Consider the following 21,712-nt stretch of genomic DNA (forward strand, 5'->3'; position numbering starts at 1 on the left):
GCGCCCTTTTCCCGACGGGATGGGGGTTTTGCCGTGATATTGCTCCAGATCATGTTTTAAAAGACGAATGGATGTGATTGGGCTTTAATAAAATGCGCGAATAGTTAAGACTAAGAAGAAAAAAAGAAGAAAAAGAATGCGCAGAAAATAGCATTTTAAGCTAGCCAAGTTCCACTATTATATATACGAGATATGTTTATACGCTCATCTGGAAAACGTTTAATACTTTTAATGATTATAACTTCCAAATCAAACAGTTAATTTTCAATCCAATCTACTAAATATACTCGTTACATAGAAACACCCCTGAACTCGTAGGTAATTCCATTATCGAACGTTTCAGAAAGGAAATAGTTCATTTCTTTCTTCTTTTTTTCCCTTGTTTCCTGCCCTGCTCCTACGAATTTTTATGAGTGTCTACCCTGGTCATTTGTGCTACTGACGTACAGAGACTAATGATTAAATTGAATTACTTTTATTGATAAATGTTATAAACTCTATAAAATTAAAACATATCAGATATTCCTCTTGCACTCAAGCCATTGAGAAGACCACTTACAAGACTGGCATTGATATTTACATCTAATCCAAGTGTGGATAGCACTTGAAGAATTAAATGTAGCAAGGCCTGCAAGACTAGAGACAGAGCAATATTAACCTGAATTGAAAGAGTCACAAGTAATGTCAAAGCGATGTCAATCTTAAGTCCCAATTCACTGTATAGTTCAATCGCTACAACCGCAGTTGTTCTGCCACACTTGTCTACTGTGCTTGGGATGTGTATTCGTGTTGCATTTCTTAGTCCATTATTAGAAAGAGTGATTACTTCATGACAATAAACCTCATCTTTATAATAACAGTCCTTTTGCACTCTCTGTCCTGATTCTTGGCTTCGAAGTTTTACAGTAGGAGCCTCAATATACTTAAAACTAGCTCTTGATTCTTCATCCTCTGATGTTTCATTTGCATTTGCTTTGGCATCGTCTTTCAGTGACCTTTTGTATCGTCCTGGATATGTGCTACTCGGTTGGTATGCTGGAGAGGCAGGATAATATGGTCCTGCTAAATCTTTATCATTATCATATAAAGTTTTGCTCTGACAGTCTGGTGAGGTGCAGGGGGTGCTGCAGATTAGGTGACGAAGAACTACTTTAACTTTGATTTTAACTCTAATGGCCACTGAAAAATTTAGTGCCAAATCTAGGAATTGCTCAGGATAGCAGGAGCTGTGGCATTGGATTTCATGATTGTGTGAATCACACAACAGAGAAGACCCATCTACTGTGCTTAATGATACGATGATTGAGAGGAATGCCGTAATCCAGACAAACATATTACCTGTTGAAAAGAGAAGATATGCTTAGTGGAACTATTACCCGAAGGAAAATTTGCAATAATACTAGCACAGTTGAAATTCTAGGACAATATTTTACATTTTCGCCTCTTTAGTGCAAATACAACAATCAAAATAGAATTGACTTTTTGCTGGTTGTCTTACAAGGTTCTGTATTTCGGTAGATCAGGCTTGATAGTGTAGTTGATAACGTATAAAATTCAAGATTAAACCTTTTTTAAATGGGATTTTATTGCAAGACGGTAAGAATATTGACAATGGTGACCTTGCAAATTTTTCATCCTAAGGTTGGTCTTGTAAAAGAATATACTGTTCTGTTGGATAGATTTTATACAGTCACAAGTTTTAGTTCTACTGCAAAGAAATTGTTAATTCTTTGGGTTGAAATGTCTTAGCGGTTCTAAATTCCTGTTATTGTATAAATTCAGCAAGTCCTAATTTAGATGATGCAAGATTCTCATAGCTAGAGAATAGCACCCTGGGCAACTTCCCCATCTGTGAAGGGACATGACTGAACTTTAGTTATGTTAGTAAGACTTTTGAAAAGAAGAAAGGAAAAGGGACAATTTGATAGGGTCTAGGTCTTATTTTTACGCAGACCTTGTGAACATAACGTGATAAAGGATCCTTGAAAGGCTTTGAAAAGAATTTTTCTGTAGCATATTCTACTAACTGTCTTTTCTGTGTCTCCCGTCTTCTTTTTATGTTTCTTAAGTCCTTTGATTTGTGCTTGGACATTATTATTTTTTTCTTATACTCCTTTGCTAAAGAGTGTGAAGCAATCAAAGTTTCTCTAATTGAAGCTTCTTGAAAATGGAATTTTATATGCAGAGAGAAAATGATTATGCACTGTATATAAGAACTGAAAACCAAAGAATGGAGTTTTGAGCTTAGCTTTGATGATCATTGCCATTATTCCTGATGAAAAGGGGTCTGAGGCGGAATGCTAAGATAAAGAGAACTATAATTATGCCAAGTGAACATTTCTGTTTGAAGACATGGCATATGTATATATTTCGGTGGTGCATTCTAGCCGTATGACACACATGCCACTACTTAGGGACAATGTAAGTGTGTTGCAATCAAGAACTAGTGCGCAAAAAATGCTGAGATTTTTGGTTGTTTTTCTTTGGGGGGAGGCAGAGGTAGGAGCTGGATTGAAGGACCAAGTCGAGTCAATCCTTTAAAAGCAGAAGAAGAATGCACGAGAAAGCCAAGCTGCGAATTACTTACAGTAGTTTGAAGTTAGAATGCACCAATTCTTGCAATCACTATATATATATATATATATATATATATATATATATATATATATATATATATATATATATATATATATATATATATATATATATATATATATATATATATATAGAAAATGCTGTTTTCCGTTATGTATGATCCAGAGGACCAACTGCCATGACGAACACTTCAGTGTCTGCAGGCCATGATTGTATTTTTACTACGATTGTTGTTGTCCACATTTTTGGTACTACACTTTGGCACATTGAAAGTATAAGCATTCTTGTAATTGTAATGATGAAATTAAAAATTCTGAAAGTTTTCAGATTTTTCATCACGCTAATTGGTAGTGGTCATTAGAGGATTGTAGATTGATTGTGTTTATGCATCCATTTTTACCAAATTACCTTAGCAATCTAAAGTTACTTTTGACACTTTTTGAGAAAATTGTAATCAGAAAAAAATTTGTTTCTCTTAGCAATAGAGCAAATTTTTATCTCTCCTTCTTTTGAAAGACAGCCTGGCCTAAAAAAAAAGCTTGAATCCACCAAAAACACTGATAGATTGTTATTTGTCTGACTAGGTCTTTTTCCAATATAGGCTAGTTTTATATAAGTGAAGAACAAATAACAAGTATAAAATGGAAATGAGATTTGAATTTCATTTACGACCAATAGGTATTGGGTCCACACACTGACAAGTTCTGAATAGGCTTTTCTCTATCTACAATTAGCCATGTCTTGATGCAACCCATGTATGCAACCTACTGCAATATACTTGATAACTTCAATTCTGAATAGAACTTGTCAGTGTGTGGGGTAAACAAAGGAAAAGTTTATTTCAACAATTCAGGTTGCAGTAACAAACATAAAAAAACGTAAATTAGTGCATAAAAGTAAAAAAAAAGCATAAATTGTAGCAAACAGGGGCAGGGCGAAATGGTTGTCTTTTGAGGCAGCGTTCTTATTTAGTAAGGTTTGGGTTTTCTGAGAAACACAAGATTCTATGATAAGCCTAGCGCTGTAACTTGGACCGAAAGGACAAGATGTTTTTATTGTTGAATTCATTAGTTTCAACACAGAATTATGATATCATAGTACTTAGACTTTTTTTTTTTAGTTATCTAAACTTGCATACATAGAAGGAAAACGTTCTTCGTGTTTACTAAAAGTATTTTTACAATTTACAGAAAAAACATATATAGAGCAAATATCATTAATATAATAAAACTGAATTTGAGCTATTAGATGTTTGCAAATCAAGTTAAAATATAAAGGCTGGGATTGCAGATAAATAATGATTGCTCTGTCGAATAAACAAAAGGCGAGTTGCGAAGATTAAAAAAAAATCTTACTAAACTTAGAAAATCAGGCAACTTCAAGTGACAGAATGGCAGATGATGCCCTGTATTCCTTCGAGGAAAGACTCACTTGTATTGTAATAAATTCAATACCTGGCATTTATTTGAAAAAGTATTAATATCGCTACTAAATTATTGCCCTACTATATTTTATTACCATCTGTTATTATTTAATTACGGTTATTTGGGGTTTTTTATTAGAGGAAAATTCCACCGTGTAATTATGAAAAATTATGGCTATAAATGGTGTTTCTTAATATTGAAGTAAGTTGTATTTTCAAAGTTTTGTATAGGTTGGCCATAAATAAGGAAATAAAAACAATTGAGAAACAGAACCAGCGAAAGAAGAATAAATGACTAAATAACGAAGAATTTTAAGACAATAAGAGGATAAGAATATGGAGTAACGAACAAAATTTTAAGATAAAAGTATGCTGATATACCAACAAGTTGCACATCCAACCTGGAAATACTTTAAAATCAAAATATCAATTTATCTAAAGAAAGGAATCTAACTTATTAATTCTGTCGAAATAGACAAGTGGGGTACAGGGCGCTCTAGATTAGTGTTTTTTTTTTTGTTTTATGGATTCTTTTTTCTATTTAAGTCAGCACTCTTGTTAATTTGTTGGTATTTTGTGTTCCTTTTCTTGAACATTTGTTTTTCACTTCCACTCGGGATGGAAAGGCAAGACATTTTTTTTTTTTTTTTTTTTTACTCGGGGCACATTCCTGTTTTAATTTGATGTTGTTGTTTTTTTTTTCTGGTTACTCCAAAATTAATCTTTTTTAGATTTTATTGTCAAAGCATTTTGACTGTTGTTTTGATTCCTTGTGTAATATTGATTGTAAATTTACTTGTAACTTCAAATTCATAAAGGTTTTCTCTAAAATAGGAAGCAAATCCAACAATAATGAAAAAAAAATTTGTCATAAAAAATAAAGGCCTTGGATACCAATTTGACAAATTCTACTATACAATAAACTGGATATTTGACAAATTCTACTATACAATAAACTGGATATTTGACAAATTCTACTATGCAATAAACTGTATATTTTTGTAAATTCTACTATACAATAAACTGGATATTTGACAAATTATACTATACAATAAACTGTATATTTGACAAATTCTACTATGCAATAAACTGTATATTTTTGACAAATTCTACTATACAATAAACTGGATATTTGACAAATTCTACTATACAATAAACTGGATATTTGACAAATTCTACTATACAATAAACTGGATATGGTCTTTCGTATCTAGTGTGCAGCAAAACAAATCAATACTGGATGCTCTCAACTAGATAACGGGTACATTAGATTGTTAACTAGTTATTCTGTGCTTTCAAGTAACGTCTTCAAATCCCCCCCCCTTCGCAACCTTTCCTACCATAAAATATTGGTGTCCATGTTGATAACCCAATTACTACCTATATCTAGTTTTAACGAAATAGCTGATAAGTTCCTCTTTATGATGTCATATTCCTTAAATTGAAAGTACAAAATTTAGTTCTGAAGTAAAAGCTCTACTGGTTGAAATTATTTATATTGATCCCCTCCCTATATTTTCTCTCTTTCTTGCAATACTCCTCTCGCTCGTTTCTTTGTCTTTCTAGTTAACTAGTTTTATTTGATTTAGTGGTTATTCTAATGTTCTAAAACTTTCGTGTTTTGTAGAATGAATCAATTTCTGTAACCGAAGAGGATTCACGAGACTTTTTGGTGAAGCCTCAAGAATCCCTCGACAATGAACTAGTTCGCTTGAATGGACGTTTAAAATCGTGTAATCTTGAGTCAGATGTGACATGGCAAGAAGAACTGGAATATGAGCCAAATGATGGCCAAAATGTATTTTCAAGCAAAAATGATTTTAGCTACAGTTGCCACAAAGATTTTAGTGATGGTATTACTACAAAAACGAAAGGTGAAAGGGACAGGTCCTATGAGCTAAAAAGCTATGCAAGGAGGGACTTTGAAAAAGAAAGTCGAGCTTCTGGTGATAAACAGGCACGTCGCCCAGTCGATATAGGACGGGACTCTCGTAACCGTGCCTGGGATAGTGGAAACCGACATGATAATCGTAGCAATGAAACTCGTGATAGGTCTTTCGAATTCAGAAGAAAAGAAGAAAGTGAGAAAGAGGACTACCGAGAAAATTTTTATCCTTATCCTAGAGATAGAGCCTATCAACGTAATCATGGATCTTCCAACTTGCCTCCAAGATTTCAGAAACAGCAAGAATTGAAGAGACAAGAATCCTTAAATTCAAATTTGCCGAATGACAGATTTTTTAGTCAGCCATCTAAAGGTATGTCTCAAAAACTATGGGTAACTTATAAGAGTGGCAACTGGTGCTAGTGTCGTCGAAGAAGATTATCAACGCCATCTAGCGTGAGGCGACATAGGCATTTTTTCAAGCTCGATGATCGTTTTCCTGCCGGGAACTGAGATCAGATGCTAATTATTACCAAATAAATAAAAGTTCCAAATAGGGACAGTTCCTTTTATCAGACAGTGAAACAAAAATACAAAATAAGGCTCTAGATATTTCGATGACACAGTCGGTCATCATCATCAGTAGAGATACCAATATGTATCAAAATTGAAACAAGCTATATTCATACTAAACAAAATAATCACTTCAGGGTCAAAGCAAGTTATCGGTCCATTGCCTTAGAAAGTTCACTAACTTTTCTTGAATTCTATAATACTGCGTTGAATATTCTTCTAATTAAAATTGAAATAATGCTGAAACTATAGGTGCTAAATTTATCATCTTATTCTCTAATAACAAATAAAATGTTGCTGATTCTAAAGTTGGTCTGTCATCCCCATATATACGACTATTGTACCGTAAATAATTATTATTACGGTAATTTTACCATTTACCCTAATTAAATTAATCGTCTTATTATTACAGTGAAAAAATGCCAAGTGTCCAAATGCTTGAAGGCGTTGATAGTTTTTTTGTCGACACTAGTCTTTTTTGTCTACGTTTAAAAGTTACCCATGCTCTCTGGTATTTCTTATAATTTTTGTAATTTTGTGTATGGAATGTATATACTACACTGTGTGTCTCTTAGCTTCAATGTATTTGATACCATCTGACTACCGTTTGAGTAGCTCCTGTGTTTGTAATCCTAATGGAAGAGAAATGCTAAGTTGATTTTTGTCTCAAATACATTGGACTGATGTTAAGTTGATCTCTATCTCAGAAGCTTTAGACAAGTACTAAGTTCATCCTCCTCTCCCTCCAAAAAAATCCAGTTTTGTATTAACGGTAGTATCGAAAAATGGGAAATTGAAAAGATTTTTTTTTTTTTTTTGGGTTTAAATTGTTCACTAGGCTATTCTTACTATTGTTAGACTCAAATAAAAAATAATTGGGTAAAATATCCAATTATTCAAACATTCAAACTATTTTTGGGGGGTGAGGGGGGGAGGTATTGGCAATTTTTAAATCACTTATCTCAGCTCGTTTTGTCAACTTTCACCATGGATGTATGTCTTTCAATTTCAGGCATTATTATAAAAGCCTAAGCAAAGAATAAAGAAAGAAAAACGAGTAAAAATGGGGTTTTTAACGGCCAAATGGAAATACTGAAAAACAACAAAGCGAATATTTCGAGGGGACAAACGTCTCTCTTCTTCAGCGCGAAACGAAAAAATACAATCAATGCGAGTGCCAAAGAACAAACCAACAAATAAAACGTGGAAAGTCAATGTGAATGTGAAAAAAACATGAAAAAAAAAACAAAAATTAAAAGATGAATAAAAGTCAATAAAAGCCAAAAATTTTAAGAATTAAAACCAAATATCTAACAACAATAAGACTGAGTCATTCACCAATATCCGTGATTTGCAAGAAATTCAAAATTGAACCGCCATCAAAAGAGTATTTACAAAAAAAAAACATTTTTGCTCGTTTTTATTTCTTTATGTTATGTCAGGCCAATGTGGTTTAAGAAATTATCTTTTAAGCAAAGAATATAAAGCAATTTTCAGATCTCCCACATCACAGAGGGTGAGGGAAAGTAAATCTGGAGATTTGCTTTATAGCTCAAACTATTCAAGAAATCTATAAACTCCAAGAATCTGTGAGTGAGATGAAAAAATGAAAATGTGTTTTAATGATTTTTAGACGAAGGAGTTGTAGTAATGATTGAACGCTCTTCCTTAACACACCCTTCTTGAATATGAATTTTTTGGTTTCAAAAATGTACCGTACCATTGAAAATATCATGGAGGTTTCGATTGTAGTAGGGATCTATCAGACACGTATGAGTAATTCAAATAAGGGGGTCGTACACTTAGTGAAAAGACTTCATCGAGAACCTGAAAAGCAAAGGAATTAGAAAAGGTTAAGAGAAACTCGTTAAAATGCGGGTTTATGGGCTGGGGGAAGCACGGTAATTGGAGGAAGGAGGGGTTGGCTGGTATATTTTGTAATGACTCCCTTTGTATTAAACCTGATTTTTTTTTCTAGCAAATTTAAAAAATTAGTTTTGTATTTAGAGACTAGTTATTTTTTCATTCCTCAAATAGTAGTTAATACTAATCCAAACATTAAAAGAAATTTGTAAATAAAGAAGGTTATTTTCCACAACAGCATAAACATAAGAAATAACATGAAATCTTATTTGGCTCCAATGAATAGCAAATATCCATGCAATAATTTTAAAATGCTTCTTCTAAAAATGTACGCGAAGGTCCTTAAAATTTGTAATTTTGCTCAATAGGACCCGCGATGATGAGTTATTTATACATAGAAGTAGGGGGCTGCTTCATCATCATCTACGCTATTGAATTTAATTTATATTGAGAATCCAGGAGAAAATTTCAGCCCAAGATAGCCTCTTTTTACGTACAGGTTTTAAGTATAAATATAATTTTTTTTTATTGTGAATTTAAATAAAAGTGAATTTAATTTCCTTTGGGGAATCTACATCCAAACTCATGTGCTGCAGGTTTTTTTTTTTTTTTTTTTTTTTTTTTTTTTTTTTTATCCTAAGGTTTTTTTAATTAGATATTGAGGTTGTACTTTTGGGATGCCCTTAAAAGTCCCAAGGCTGATTTTTAGGGTATAAGAATCAAGAATGACTCTTCACCTCTGAATTATATGATGGCAGTTGCCGAGAGTTCAGAAGATGTACGCATGGGACTTTAAAGTAGGTAACCAAAAACAACTCGAGTAGGTAACCTTATTCCACATCTCTTTAAAATCGAAGCTCAAAAGTAAAAGTACACTCCTTATCAGAGAATGTAGTATTTTAGTGCAAGTACTATGTTGTCTTATGGAGTATGGAGTCCAAGCAAATTCAGTCCCAGATTTTGCATACAAGTCCTGTGGACATTGTCAGTCATGCGTCAATCCAATCTCAATCCAATCTTTCATCTCTTAATTCTATTACTATCTACCTTAGTTCTTCCCTAGGAATGACATAAGGACGGATAATAGATAGACTTATCTATCAACAAATAAAATGACATCATTTTTATGCAATCCTAAAAAGGGCTTATCCCAGATTTGCCTCTCAATCATTCGGACTATCTGTCTTGGCTTTTTCGACAATTAGCCATGTCTTGATGAATTAAGATGAATTTCATGAATTAAAATCAAGTATTTTTCAGTAGACATCAAGACATGGTTAATTGTAGAAAAAGCCAAGATAGGTAGTCCGAGTGATTGAGAGGCAAATCTGGGATAAGCCAGCTTCCACCTGGAAATTCGTTGTTCATTATGTTCATATTTCTAGATTAGTAAAGCAAATTTTTATAGATGGTCGACAGTTGGCTGCTTTTGGATCCAGTGCATCACGAAGCTACGATGTGACTGTAACAAGTACCGAACAAGATTGTACGATTTATCAAAATCATAATAAGGACGAGGGAGATATAAGTAAGAATAATAAAGAAGAAACCGAGGATCTTGTGTCTGGGAAACCCTCCGAAAGTCACGTTCAAGACTATGAAAGAAACTCAGATCGAGATAAAATATACGATTCGAGAAGGTAAGTGTTAAGTACAGTAGTTAACTAGCACGCACGCAGGGAGGGGTCCTCCGGGCCCGCCCCCCTGAAATCTGAAGATTTTTGTTTCCATAATTTTCTAATACTTCTCACAGAATAAGGGATTTGAAGGGTTTAGACCCCTCCTCCGAAATAAATTCATGCGCACGTGCCCGAGTTTAATGGATTATTTCCTTTTCAACTGTATTATAATTTGATATAACCGGGAACGTCTTGGATCAAAACTTTAGCTTTGGACTCGACCAAAAACAAATGATTCGAAAAGCCATTACTTGAGGCAGTATTGACTGATTCAAAATAAGAATCAACTCTAAAAAAGGCTTTTAAATGAAGCAAACGGAGCATTTGTATTTTGATGGAAGAAAAGGCGCGTCAAATGAGTAAATGTCGAGGTCTGTTCGGAATGGATTCTTGTGCACTGGAATTAAAAATCGTTTTGCTAGGTCCCTGCCGATTTAAAAGATAGTAAAGCGGGTCTGATTTTCTCTTGAAAATGAACCAAGTCTGCTATGATAGTTGAGATTAATCCATGACGAAAAATTAATCAATTGACAACAGATGGCGCAAAAACAACAACAGTGTGAAACTGAGGAGCTATCCTCACCCATTATCTAAATATAAAAAAAAAATGAGGATCTTAAGAACCATCACAGGATTATCAGATATAAGGCAAGAGTTACGAGTCTGCCGTGTATTACTTGTGCTGCGGGAGCTTTTTTTTTGTTTTTTTTTTAGCTCTGCCTTCGCTTTTAGTTTTATTGTCAATGGTAAGGGTCTATATCATATGTAAATATCGTATTATTAAATGTTTTATAATATGATTGTTTATATGTATAATGATATGTATTAGTTATCTTTCCTTGCACAGACTATGTTAAAATCATTTATGAAGACCTCCAACCAGATTGATGAATATGACATTTACAATTTGGAAAGCTGTGCATAACTCTGGCTTGGGGCCAAACACGATTCTTCTTGCTAGTTCTAGAGCTAGAGCCTACGGTGTGGGAGCTGAAGTAGAGACTTAAAGTTTGAGTGTGAGGATTGCCTGAAATTGTTCTATCGTTTTGTTTCTTCGTGTTGCAATTGCAGCTTTGGAATAGCAGCTTAGTTCGAGGTTGCAAGCAAGCAGGCACCGTGGAAAAACATAATAAAAATTTGGTTGGAATTTTTAGAGGTCCGTAAACAAGGAGCTTTTTTCCACGGACCGAAAGTATTGTCATCTACTTTTACAAATCACTTGTGTTTGGGATTTGTGTTAAATATTTCATATTCTGCGTCTAGAACTAAACTTAAACAGTTCTTTCATTGCTAAAAAATTAGGTTCACTCTATTTACCATTTCTATTTGGCGCTGGAAAATTGGCCTCTGGCAAGGTAGTTAACCTTAGTCTTGGGAAAAATTCTTCTCGTAATTATCGTAAGACCTGATAAAAGTACTTGATCTCTTTTTTTTCTGGTTAATATTCGGTCCTGAGATTAGCTAATTTAAAAATTTCAAGCCGCCAACAGGTTCGTTTCGCTAAATGTTGGAAAAAATTGCACAGCAAGCAGAATGACTCGAGTATTTTCAGGCTGTATTATGGGAGGTATAGAGTTGACATACGGTTGTTCAAACCCAGCCTCCTCCTCCCCCCCCCCCCAGTCCTTCTCCTAATATCTTTCTAGCACAAAGTTAGGTATGTTACACCTTGTTTAAACCCGAATCACGCTGGTTTTTAGTTTGTGTGATTGAAGGACCAAAGTTTGCCATGTGCCCCCCTCCCATCCTCTCCGTATCCCTACAACCCCTGAGGTGGCATGTGGAACCTTGCTTGAACCTGAACTGTTCAAGGATTTTCAATCTGTATGAATGTAGAGACAAAGAGGGCTCTTAACCTCTCCAAACCTCATCTTACATCGCTACCACCTTTTTTTTATAAAGTTAGGTTTTTTTTTTCTAGAATCACACAGGGATTCTTAAGGAACATAGAAGACACGCAGACCCCTCTGCTCTCTCCTTACCAACCTTCTTGAAGAAAGGCAGTTATGTTACACATTGTTTGAAGTGAAAATGATTCAAAATTTTTCAATGAGTATAATCGGAACCAAAATGTTGGTCGTAACTCCTCTAGCACCCCCTTTCATTTAAACAGGCAACTTTTCAGCAAGAACGTTGGTATGCGACTGCCATTCTTTAGTGAAATATCAGGGATTTGGCACAGTTTTTTAAAGGGCAGAATCACACAATGATTTTCAAGGAACAGAGTAGACTCATGGTCTCTTCCCCTCTCTTCTTCAATGTTTTTCCAGATCCAGGGTAAAGTTGTTACGCCCAGTTTGAAGTAGAATCATTCAAGTATTTTCCATTTTTATAATTAGAGCCAAAGTTGGCCGGTAGATCTTCTTGCTACCCCATATCCTTTCTAATTGCAACTCTTCAGCAAAAATGTTGGCATGTGGTACCTAGTTAGAAACTGAACAAAGATGAGGAGTATATATCTTACTTGAACCGGAATCTTGATAAGATTTATAAACTATATGATTGAAGTTTGGAAGATATAGGTGGCCCATACCCCTTACATCAACATCCACACCGCCATCCCTCGGAAGCAGTGACGCTTCCGGGATCTTTTTGTCAGCTATGTTCAAGCATCGTAAATCTTTTTTTTTTAATTTTAGTTTATTTTATTTTTCATTTATTTATTTGCAATGAATTCACGATTTTGTTTCTTATTTATAGTTATTTGTATTGGATTTGAACGGTAAATGGAAGACCCGCCTCATTCTGTAATAACTTGAATCCCACAGTATCCTTGAGAAAATTTCAGAGAAAACAATTGTAATTTGTTAAGAAAAGTTAAATTCTTTCTTCCTGTGTAATGATAAATTACTAAGAGCAAAGGTAATTTTTATTTAAGTACGGTTGCATTTCAATTAAATTTAATTCTAGTTTGGTTTAAGTCACTGTCTCGTTGTAGCGTCTTCTTTTTTCCAAACATGACACACATTTGATACCGCGCGTACTGACCTTGGGGATATACGTCAGAACCTTAGTTTAGTTGCTAGTGGTCGGACAAAAAAAAGGGTTTTCCATAGGCTTCTTGTAATGTGTGCATCGGAATCGGGCGTGAGCGAAGACGGAGTATGAATCTTGTGTGATTTAAAATCTCTGTCACTTATTTTAATGGAGATTATATCCTTTGTCGATACTGTATATTCTGTCTACTGTGGGTTTAAATACACACAAGTGCTTGCGATTCTGCAATCATTTGATTGATTGGGTATATCCCTTTTTTGAACAGATTTGTAGCAGTTTTAGCGTTTAGCCAAACCCCGCGACTGTTCCAAACCTGAACGAAAAAGTACTACTAAACCAAATACATGGAACTAACTACTTGTTTATTTTCTCTCACAAAAGGGATTATTTAAAAAGAGGGAGAAGGCATAATTCTATTTAAGGCATAATAGAAGTTTTGAGATGCAAGATTATTCAAAGCTTAAGATAATTTTCATAAGAGCTGGCAGTTTAAAGCGTTACTTTGCTTTGTTAATTTGTATGTTGTTGTTTTTTTTTTTTTTTTTTTTTTTTTTTTTTATTGTTAAACGTAAATATAACACAGGTCTTGGTTGTTATTCCAATGTCGGCTGTAATTTGTTTTCTTTTTTTTTACAGAATGAGCGGTTCAGCTGATGATCGTAGAGAAGATATTGTCACCAAATTGCATTGTCGTTCTAATCTGAGCAGTTTGGGAGAAATAGAGGGTGACACTAGTGATAGTCATCGTGCTTCCGGTTCTTCAAAAGAACCGGAAGAAATTCCTTCTTGGGCTGATGATTCCTCCGAGGACTCTTCTCCAGTTCCACAATTGGAGACGGAAAAAAATTTCACTCCAATTTTTGAAGAGTCCGGTGTCATCAATAGTACCCATGAGAATCAACAAGAATTTAACAAGACATCTATAATTAAAAAAGACGTTAGCCGGCTAGATGATCTTGAAACTGTGAATGCTTCCCTGGCCTTTGAGTCAATGAAAAGAGTTGAAATTTCACGTGAACCTCGACCTAAGCTCATCGTTGTCTCTAAAGATGATACTGTTTTTCATAGATTGTCGTCACACGACAGAAAAGATGAAGTAGCTTCAAAGCACAGAACATTCTCCGGTCTTATAGACAAAAAGCCACTCAAAAACCTAGCAGCGCCTTTGCCAATTAGTCGAGAAAGAGTTGAAGCTGATATTGATGATGACTTGAAACAAGTTATAGCTTCTCAGAAGAAAGAAAAGTGTAATATTACTAGTACACAAGTTGAAAGTGCCAGCTTTGAAATTGAGCAGAAGCTCAAATTAGAAAGCAATGAAGGTGATAATAATTTAAGCCCCATAGAAATCAAACAAACTATAGAAAGGAAAACGGAAAATACTACTGACAATGCATTACAGGAAAAGAGAGATCCAATAGTTGCGCTAGCACAAAGTGAAACCAAAGTCGATGAGTTTCCTGTACAGCAACAAATAGGTCCTGAGCAGGCGAAACAGCCAAAAGAGCCGAGTCGAAGAAGTGATGGAGCACGAGGCAAGGGGAGCCGTGCGTTTTCTCAACCAAGTACTCGTGGGCGTAGTGAATGTAAGAGTGGACGTTCAAGTCGCTACTACGGTGATGACGAAGGGGACTATGTCTATTCTAGAAAGAAAGAAATAATTAAAAGTGAATCCAAAGATAAATTTAAAGATAAGACGAGTAGAGAAAGACACGGTGATAAGCTAGTCAAAGACAACGAAAAAGAATTAGGATCAGAAGAGAATAAAAAGACTAGCTTCAAATATGAACAAGAAGAACAACGGAAGGTTTTTGGGCACAGCTGGGAGTCATCTAAAAGCGAAAGAAGAGGGGGGCGTGCTACTCGGGGAAGAGGCTCTTATGGTCCACCAAGCAATAGACCTTTTTCTTCGGAACCCGAGCCTTCAAGTGAAAATAGACCGCCTAGGTTTCAGAAAGTGGAAACATCCCAAAGAGGCCGTGCTCCACTATCAAGAAAAGGGCCCAATGTTCCCCCACCATTTTCCGATAAAAAATCGGGAGTAACAGGTTCCAAAACTGAATGTCCAGAGGCGTCTCTTAACTCGGAATTAGCTAAGACGGACGACGGTAAGGCTATGGCTGAAGAGTCAATACCTGAAGGTAATTATAAATTTAGTGCAGAGGAGGCTCCCAAAGATGAAAGAAATGCAGATGATAAGCAGTCAAAACGAAAAGAACAGATTCGAAAGGAGTTAAATCGCTCTAACGGTGATAAAAAAGAAAAACGTGACGACAAGAGAAAAGATGAATTTAAAGACTACAGAGATGAAAAAGATAGACGTGAAAGAAGTGAATACAGAGAAAAATCTGACAGAAATAGTGAAGCTAAGAGTGATTCCACATCAAAACAATATGGGAAAAAGCACAAAGAATACGAAAGTGGTCTTGGTGATGAAGAAAAGTTAAAGAAAAGAAAAAGAGAAGAGAAGACAGTCCCACGACCCTTTAGGGAACGACGAGACTCAGGCCGATCTGGAAAATCTTCATTCGCGAGAGAACCACGACAGAATCTACCTCCAAGGCTTGCAAAATTACAGGCTCAAAAGCAGAAAGCTATCTTTACCACGGAAAATTTGCCTTCACTTCCTTCCGGATTTGAGCAGCCACCACCGACCTCCCAACAGTCAGGGAGCATACTTAAAGGTAAGTTGATCATCTTCCTATTCTGTAATTTTGTAATCCTATTTACTATATCGGAAAAGATTTAAGTTCTTTTGTTTTTCGCCAAAGTTGATCAGACCTTATTTTGAGCTGTTCGAAAATTTTGACTTGATTCTTTCATAATATCGAGTGTATTATGTATAATGCCTTTTTCGAATATGGTGCCACTCAAGTATCAAGTCATGACTTCTCATGTATGTATCCAAGAATTCCCCTTACATAAAAATTGTGATTGGATGCAATAAAAAATTGAAGCAAAAACTCTGACCAGATGATTGGTACATGAACCTGAACTCACTAATCTATAATTGTTTGGAATTCTTTCCGTTGTTATTGCAATTCTTTTTTTCCCCTTTTTTTAATTCACTCAGTCGATTTGACTTCCAAATCTAGATTTGGCTTCTACTTCAATTGCCCTAGTATTTTACCTATACACATGAAAGAAACAAGAATCAGTTGATAGACTTATCTATCAACAAATGAAATGACATCATTTTTATACAATTCTAAGAAGGGCTTATCCCAGATTTGCCTCTCAATCACTCGGACTATCTGTCTTGGCTTTTTCTACAATTAGCCATGTCTTGTGCCTGCAAAATACTTGATTTTAATTCAACTTCCTAAACACAATGGGCTAGAGAAGCCATTAAAAAAAAAATCTTTCATTTGTTTTTAGCTAAGTCGATCTATCATCCATCCATCCATCCATCCTATCATCCATTTTTGAGTTAGGAAGAGAAATTGACATTTTGGGTAATCTAAAAAAAATTGTGTAATCCAACTTATTAAACAACCACCTACGAAAATGCGTGTGTCGAAAACAATGTTGCTTATTATTACGAACAACTTGCTACATCAGTAAGACACCTTAGGCCAAAACTAGCTCTCATTGTTTTTTGTTTTTCTTAGGCCAAAGATGCTGGTGTTGTGTTAAACAAATCTTATGACACTACCCTTCGGGGGGGGGGGTAAACTAAAAAATAGTTCAAACAGATTCAGTAGTTCTGATTGACAACAGTGTTTTTTTTTCGCGTGATTTAGCAAAAATGGGCTCTGACATTTGTTTCCTTTGTGGTCAAATTCTATTGTGACATTTTTTTGAAATTTAGGAGTCAGTATGTATTTCCTTCCGTTGGTACAAAATGCATGGTTCTGTAATAACCGTGTCTACGAAAAATATTTATATCACAATTTTATAGTTGGTCAAATATTACTGTATTTGTTAGAATCCACAACCTATACTTCACTTCTATTTTTTAGTGGACTTGAATCCTCCACCTCCACCACCAGTCAATGCATGGGCAAAACCTATCACAGAAACTTTGAAGCAACATGCGGCTGCTCAACAGCAGACTCCTGCTGTACAAGTTCCACCCCAGGTTCCAACTACATCCATGCCTCCTCCTTTTGCGCTTCCACAAAAGCGTGGAGAGCCTATTAAAGTCGGCCAGACCGTGCAGCCAAAGCCCACTGAAATTCCTCAGCCACAGCCATCTGAATTACGGACCAGTTTAATTTTTGAAAACACTAAAATTAAAGCAAAAACTGAAAAACAGCCGGATCCTATACAGCTGCCCTTCCCCTTAAGTAAAACTGGGGAAGATTTGCAGCTAGATTTTACGTTTGATGCATCTCTGCCAACAGAAGAAAGGAAGAATGGTTCTAAACAAGATGAAATGACTGCTACTTCTAAAGCCAGTTCTAGCTTAAGCCTACAACGAGGAATGGTCGGGAGTGTGCAATCGCCCATATCTCCCTCGACGACGGATTTGGACTTGAAGATTCAGTCGGTTAAGAAGGTATCACATTTTTCTCAATTTTGTTTTATATCTATCTGTTGAGATTGAAATTCAAATTAATAACAACCGTCGATTTTTTGTGTGAGTTAACTTACAGCCAATTAATCGTATCTTATCTTCTAAATTTGACTTAACATGCGGCATGTTCCTAATATATGAGAAGAGCAAGAAAACACTTTTATTTTAACGGTATACGTTTTCCCTGTGCACATGCGTGTTGTGTTTACGTTCAGTGGGTAGATTTACGTTCAGTCTGTGAAAGATAAGCGTGCGATAATGTCTTAGATTTCTGTTCTCAAATGTCAATGGCTCTCATTTTGCTTTAATCTTATGTTTTCTTTCTTTTTTTTTCTTTCAGGAGCAGTTTTAAATGCACCGCATACACTCAATTTTCTAGGATTTGGCTTGACGTTCCAATTTTCGTAAAAAAAGGGAAACCAAATTGCAAAATAAAACAAAAAAACTAATTGCCAACCAAAAATAGTTTGAAAAGTCTCATTATTTAAAAACCAATTTCGATTAATATTAAGAGTAGTGTGAAATGTAGGAAGAATTGAAAAAAAAAAATCAAATAAAACTTTACAATGAGAAAAAAAAACTATTAGGTTTCGTAAATGCGTTTTAGGGTTTTTGAAGAGTTCAAAAGGGTTATGGGAAATGATTGGAAAGGAAAAATATCTAATTTTTCAGTTTATTGCGTGCAAGGTTTTCGAGGTTTCTATTTTTGGATGAAATCGATTATTTTAGTGACTAAAATGAGGAGAAGAGAAAATAAGGTAAAAAGAGGAATTTGCAGTGCAGCAAAAAAAAATTGAATCGTTTTTATTATTTATTTTGTAATATTGGTGTCAGCCTGGAAGGGGAGCCATATATATATATATATATATATATATATATATATATATATATATATATATATATATATATATATTTCAAGAACTATTAAATTGTCATTTTTCCTACTTTATTTTTAGTATTTCAGTAGGTCCTTATCTTCATATTTTATTTTGATTTATAATTGAAAAATTAGGATCTGTTGTAGAGCGGTGCTATTTTGCTTCTCTTTTTACAAGTAATATTTTAATTACTTGTCACCATTTCAAGTTTGATAGCGAAATAAAACCATCGTTTTACTAATGATGCTAACGTTACAGCCCAAGCTGAAATGCCTTTATATAATTCTCACATTTTTAAATACACTGATTTGTCGTGTTGTAAAGATTTTGTCAAGGGAATGGAAATGGATACAGTTTTTGTAATGTAGGACTCACGATTACTAGATTTAATAAACTTTTGTTTAAAGATAATTGTAAAGCATAAAATGGCTTGCTTTTTGTTTTAGTGTTCTTTCGCTAAATCTTTAATTCTTTCTTTACTTTATTCTTTAACTTAATTCTTTCGTTAAAGATTTTAATGACAAAATTAAAGTGTATATAATTTACAAGCCAAGACTGTATTTTAAGTGAAATAAAAGAAAAACATAGTTATGGGCAGCATAAAAATTAATTTTTAAACTAGAAATAAATAAATTGAAGCTGTTTTTAGTATGCATTCATATATAAATAAGACAGTAATTCATTTTGTATAAAATTGCAAGGCACCAGTTTGGACGATCAAAAGATGTGACTTACGAAAGACATGGTAGTATCAACTGTCCACAAATACAATTTATTATTATGGATTGTGTTCCATGTGAGACACATGATTTTGGGACAAGAATGGTGTCGAAATGGCAAAATACTTACACCGTTGAATTGCTTCAGTTCTATCGATTTAGCGAGCTACAATTTCGGTATCGCTTTGGCCTTCTCTTAGGGGAAAAAATGTGATGGTATTTTAAAAATACGAAAAATTTCCTTTTTCCTATTCAACAGTGTATATATTTTGTTGCTTATACGGTATAAAGGTAGTGTCTTAAAATTTTCTTTTCTGTAAGTTTAGGTTACATTTGAATATAATTTCAATTTAATTTTGAAACATTAAAACTATACGGCCTGCTGAAAAAACATACCAATTACTAAAGGCGAGAATAAGCTTTAAATAGAAAATACTAACCGTCTAGAAAATATCAAATATTAGCTGTGAAGTTCCCACCAGATATCTTTCTTTTTTTTTGTATTAGACAATCTATACCGTTTTCAACACAAGCTGTTAAATTTTTTTCATCTTACCTTTTTGGGAGACGACTAGATTGTGTTGATAAATCTCGTGATCTCCGTTCCGAAACTTTTCCAATTAATTACGGAGTGCCTCAGGGCTCTGTCCTTGGGCCTATTCTATTTATTCCTTTTATAAATGATTTGCCAGAAGTTTTGCCTCTTTGTAAAATTATAATGTTTGCTGATGATGTAGTAATTTTTGCTTCTCACCGGGACCTATCAGTTCTTTTCCAGTACCTCGAAAGTACGTTACTAACTGTATCTGATTGGTATTCAAGGAATTTACTAGCTCTAAATAAAAAATATGGCAATATATGTTATTTTCGAGAACTGGATCAGTATTGTCAGATACCTTCTCTCTTTTTTGGAATGGCCTTGAATTAAAACAGGTAGATCAGTTCAAGTATCTTGGGATTATTTTAGATGAAAATTTGTCGTTTCATAAATATGTAAAAACACTGTCGTTCAAAATTTCCCGAAATATTGGCATGCTAACTCGTCTTTGTCACTTCTTTCCTAAAGCTATTCTAAAATCTATTTATTATTCTTTCGTCCACCCATATTTTCTCTATTGCATTTCGGTTTGGGCATCTACCTTTCTGTCTGTTTTCAAATCTCTCCAAATACTTCAGAATAAAGCAATGAGGATTCTTTTTAATGTTGATTGCAGAACTTCAGTTAGACACTTATATGGGACTTCAGGATTTTTCTCTTCGGACCAACTTCATTTTATTTCTATCTCTAGTATTTGTCACAATTATCAATATAGTAATTTAACTGTAAATTTTTCTGGCATTTTCCCAACAAATTCTCAATTTCATAATTATCCTACTACGCATCGTTCAGACTTTTCTTGCGAAATTCACCCGACATCGAGAGCGGGATTCAGCATCCGTCACACTGACCCAAAAATCTGGAACTCAATTCCAGCATCAGTTCGAGAATGCAGCAACAAGCGACATTTTCTAAGACTGGTGAAGAAATATCTTATGACATGCTAAGCATTTTGTTCAGTAGGGTTTTCTTTTTCGTTGTTGTAAAATTTAGCTAGAAAATGGTGTATTTTCGTTGGCAATATTTTCAGCGCTAAAGTATGCCACCAGGCATGTACGCTGTTTTGTGACATTTATTTATGTACGTGTTATAAATAAAAATATTCTACTCTATAGTAAGGTCGATTCTTTGGTAAAAACTATCACAATATAAAAATACTTACACCTCTGGGATAAAAGTTTGACATAAAATGTTTACTATTCTTTTTAGACTTCTCTCCCCAGGTTTTGACAACTATGTACGTAAAGTATCTCTTGCAAGGTAAAGATTTTAATGTTATCGTCAAAAAACACTTTCCTGACTATTTACTTTGTTTCTTCACAAAGGAAATCAAAAATAAAATGATGGTAATTTTCCAAAATCATCCCCCTCACCCCCGAAGACGAGAATTAAAAAAAAAAAAAAAAAAAAGACGAGAATTTTCAACGCTTTTTCTGGGTGCCTAATATTTTCCAAACTTTTTGATTGTATGAAAGATAGATAGTTCTTTCTCTTTTTTTTTGCATTGTTAGGCTGCTATGGTAAGCTCATGAAGTAAACCCAGTAAATCGAAATTACTATCATTTATATTTTTTTAATGAAGAAAATTAATTTTTTTTTTTAATTAAATCATTTTCATTTATTTTAGTTGGAATGTTTACAGTATAAACTCCAATAGACCGGGTATACAATATGACTTATGGTATTTGATATGTTAATATGACTTAAGCATTCAAAAAAGTAAATATCGGAGCCATTCCTCCAGCAATTGTGTTGAGTTGACTTTTTTTTACAATTTTTACTATCATAGGCAGCGCTGCGCTGCCTAAGTAAAGAGCGATGTGGGCACAATGTTTTTTTTTTTTTTTTTTTTTTTATCAATCAAGGCACTTCATATTGACAGAGTTGTCGTAGAAACTTCGAAAATGGCTCATTTGATTGGAAATTGAAAGGGCTAGTACCCTTTTTTAACAGTCGAAATTGATTGGAGGGCAACTAACCCCC

At 34.4% G+C, this 21,712-nt stretch overlaps 2 protein-coding genes across 2 annotated transcripts in view; one reads left to right on the plus strand and one right to left on the minus strand.

Moving 5' to 3' along the window:
* The window catches only part of LOC148956941 (uncharacterized), an 80,516-nt gene that overhangs the window by 34,480 nt on the left and 24,324 nt on the right, over positions 1-21,712 (plus strand). Inside the window, exons 8-11 of the mRNA XM_089087889.1 lie at positions 5,646-6,276; positions 9,748-9,979; positions 13,652-15,699; positions 16,978-17,516. Coding sequence (XP_088944015.1) covers positions 5,646-6,276; positions 9,748-9,979; positions 13,652-15,699; positions 16,978-17,516 — 3,450 coding nt within the window. The remainder of the gene's footprint in view (positions 1-5,645; positions 6,277-9,747; positions 9,980-13,651; positions 15,700-16,977; positions 17,517-21,712) is intronic.
* Positions 460-4,052, minus strand: LOC148956942 (uncharacterized). The gene is made up of 2 exons (XM_089087883.1): positions 3,951-4,052; positions 460-1,338 (listed from the first exon to the last, which is right to left on the minus strand). The coding sequence occupies exon 2, from the start codon at positions 1,331-1,333 to the stop codon at positions 506-508; it is 828 nt and encodes a 275-aa protein (XP_088944009.1). The 5' UTR covers positions 1,334-1,338; positions 3,951-4,052; the 3' UTR covers positions 460-505.

Source organism: Artemia sp. Qi Xiang Cuo, chromosome 1 (genome assembly GCF_049724085.1).
Source record: "Artemia sp. Qi Xiang Cuo chromosome 1, ASM4972408v1, whole genome shotgun sequence".
Taxonomy (NCBI): domain Eukaryota; kingdom Metazoa; phylum Arthropoda; class Branchiopoda; order Anostraca; family Artemiidae; genus Artemia; species Artemia sp. Qi Xiang Cuo.

Coding starts and splice junctions, on each gene's coding strand:
- LOC148956942 (XM_089087883.1), bottom strand. CDS start 1,333: ATGTTTGTCTGGATTACGGCATTCCTCTCAATCATCGTATCATTAAGC.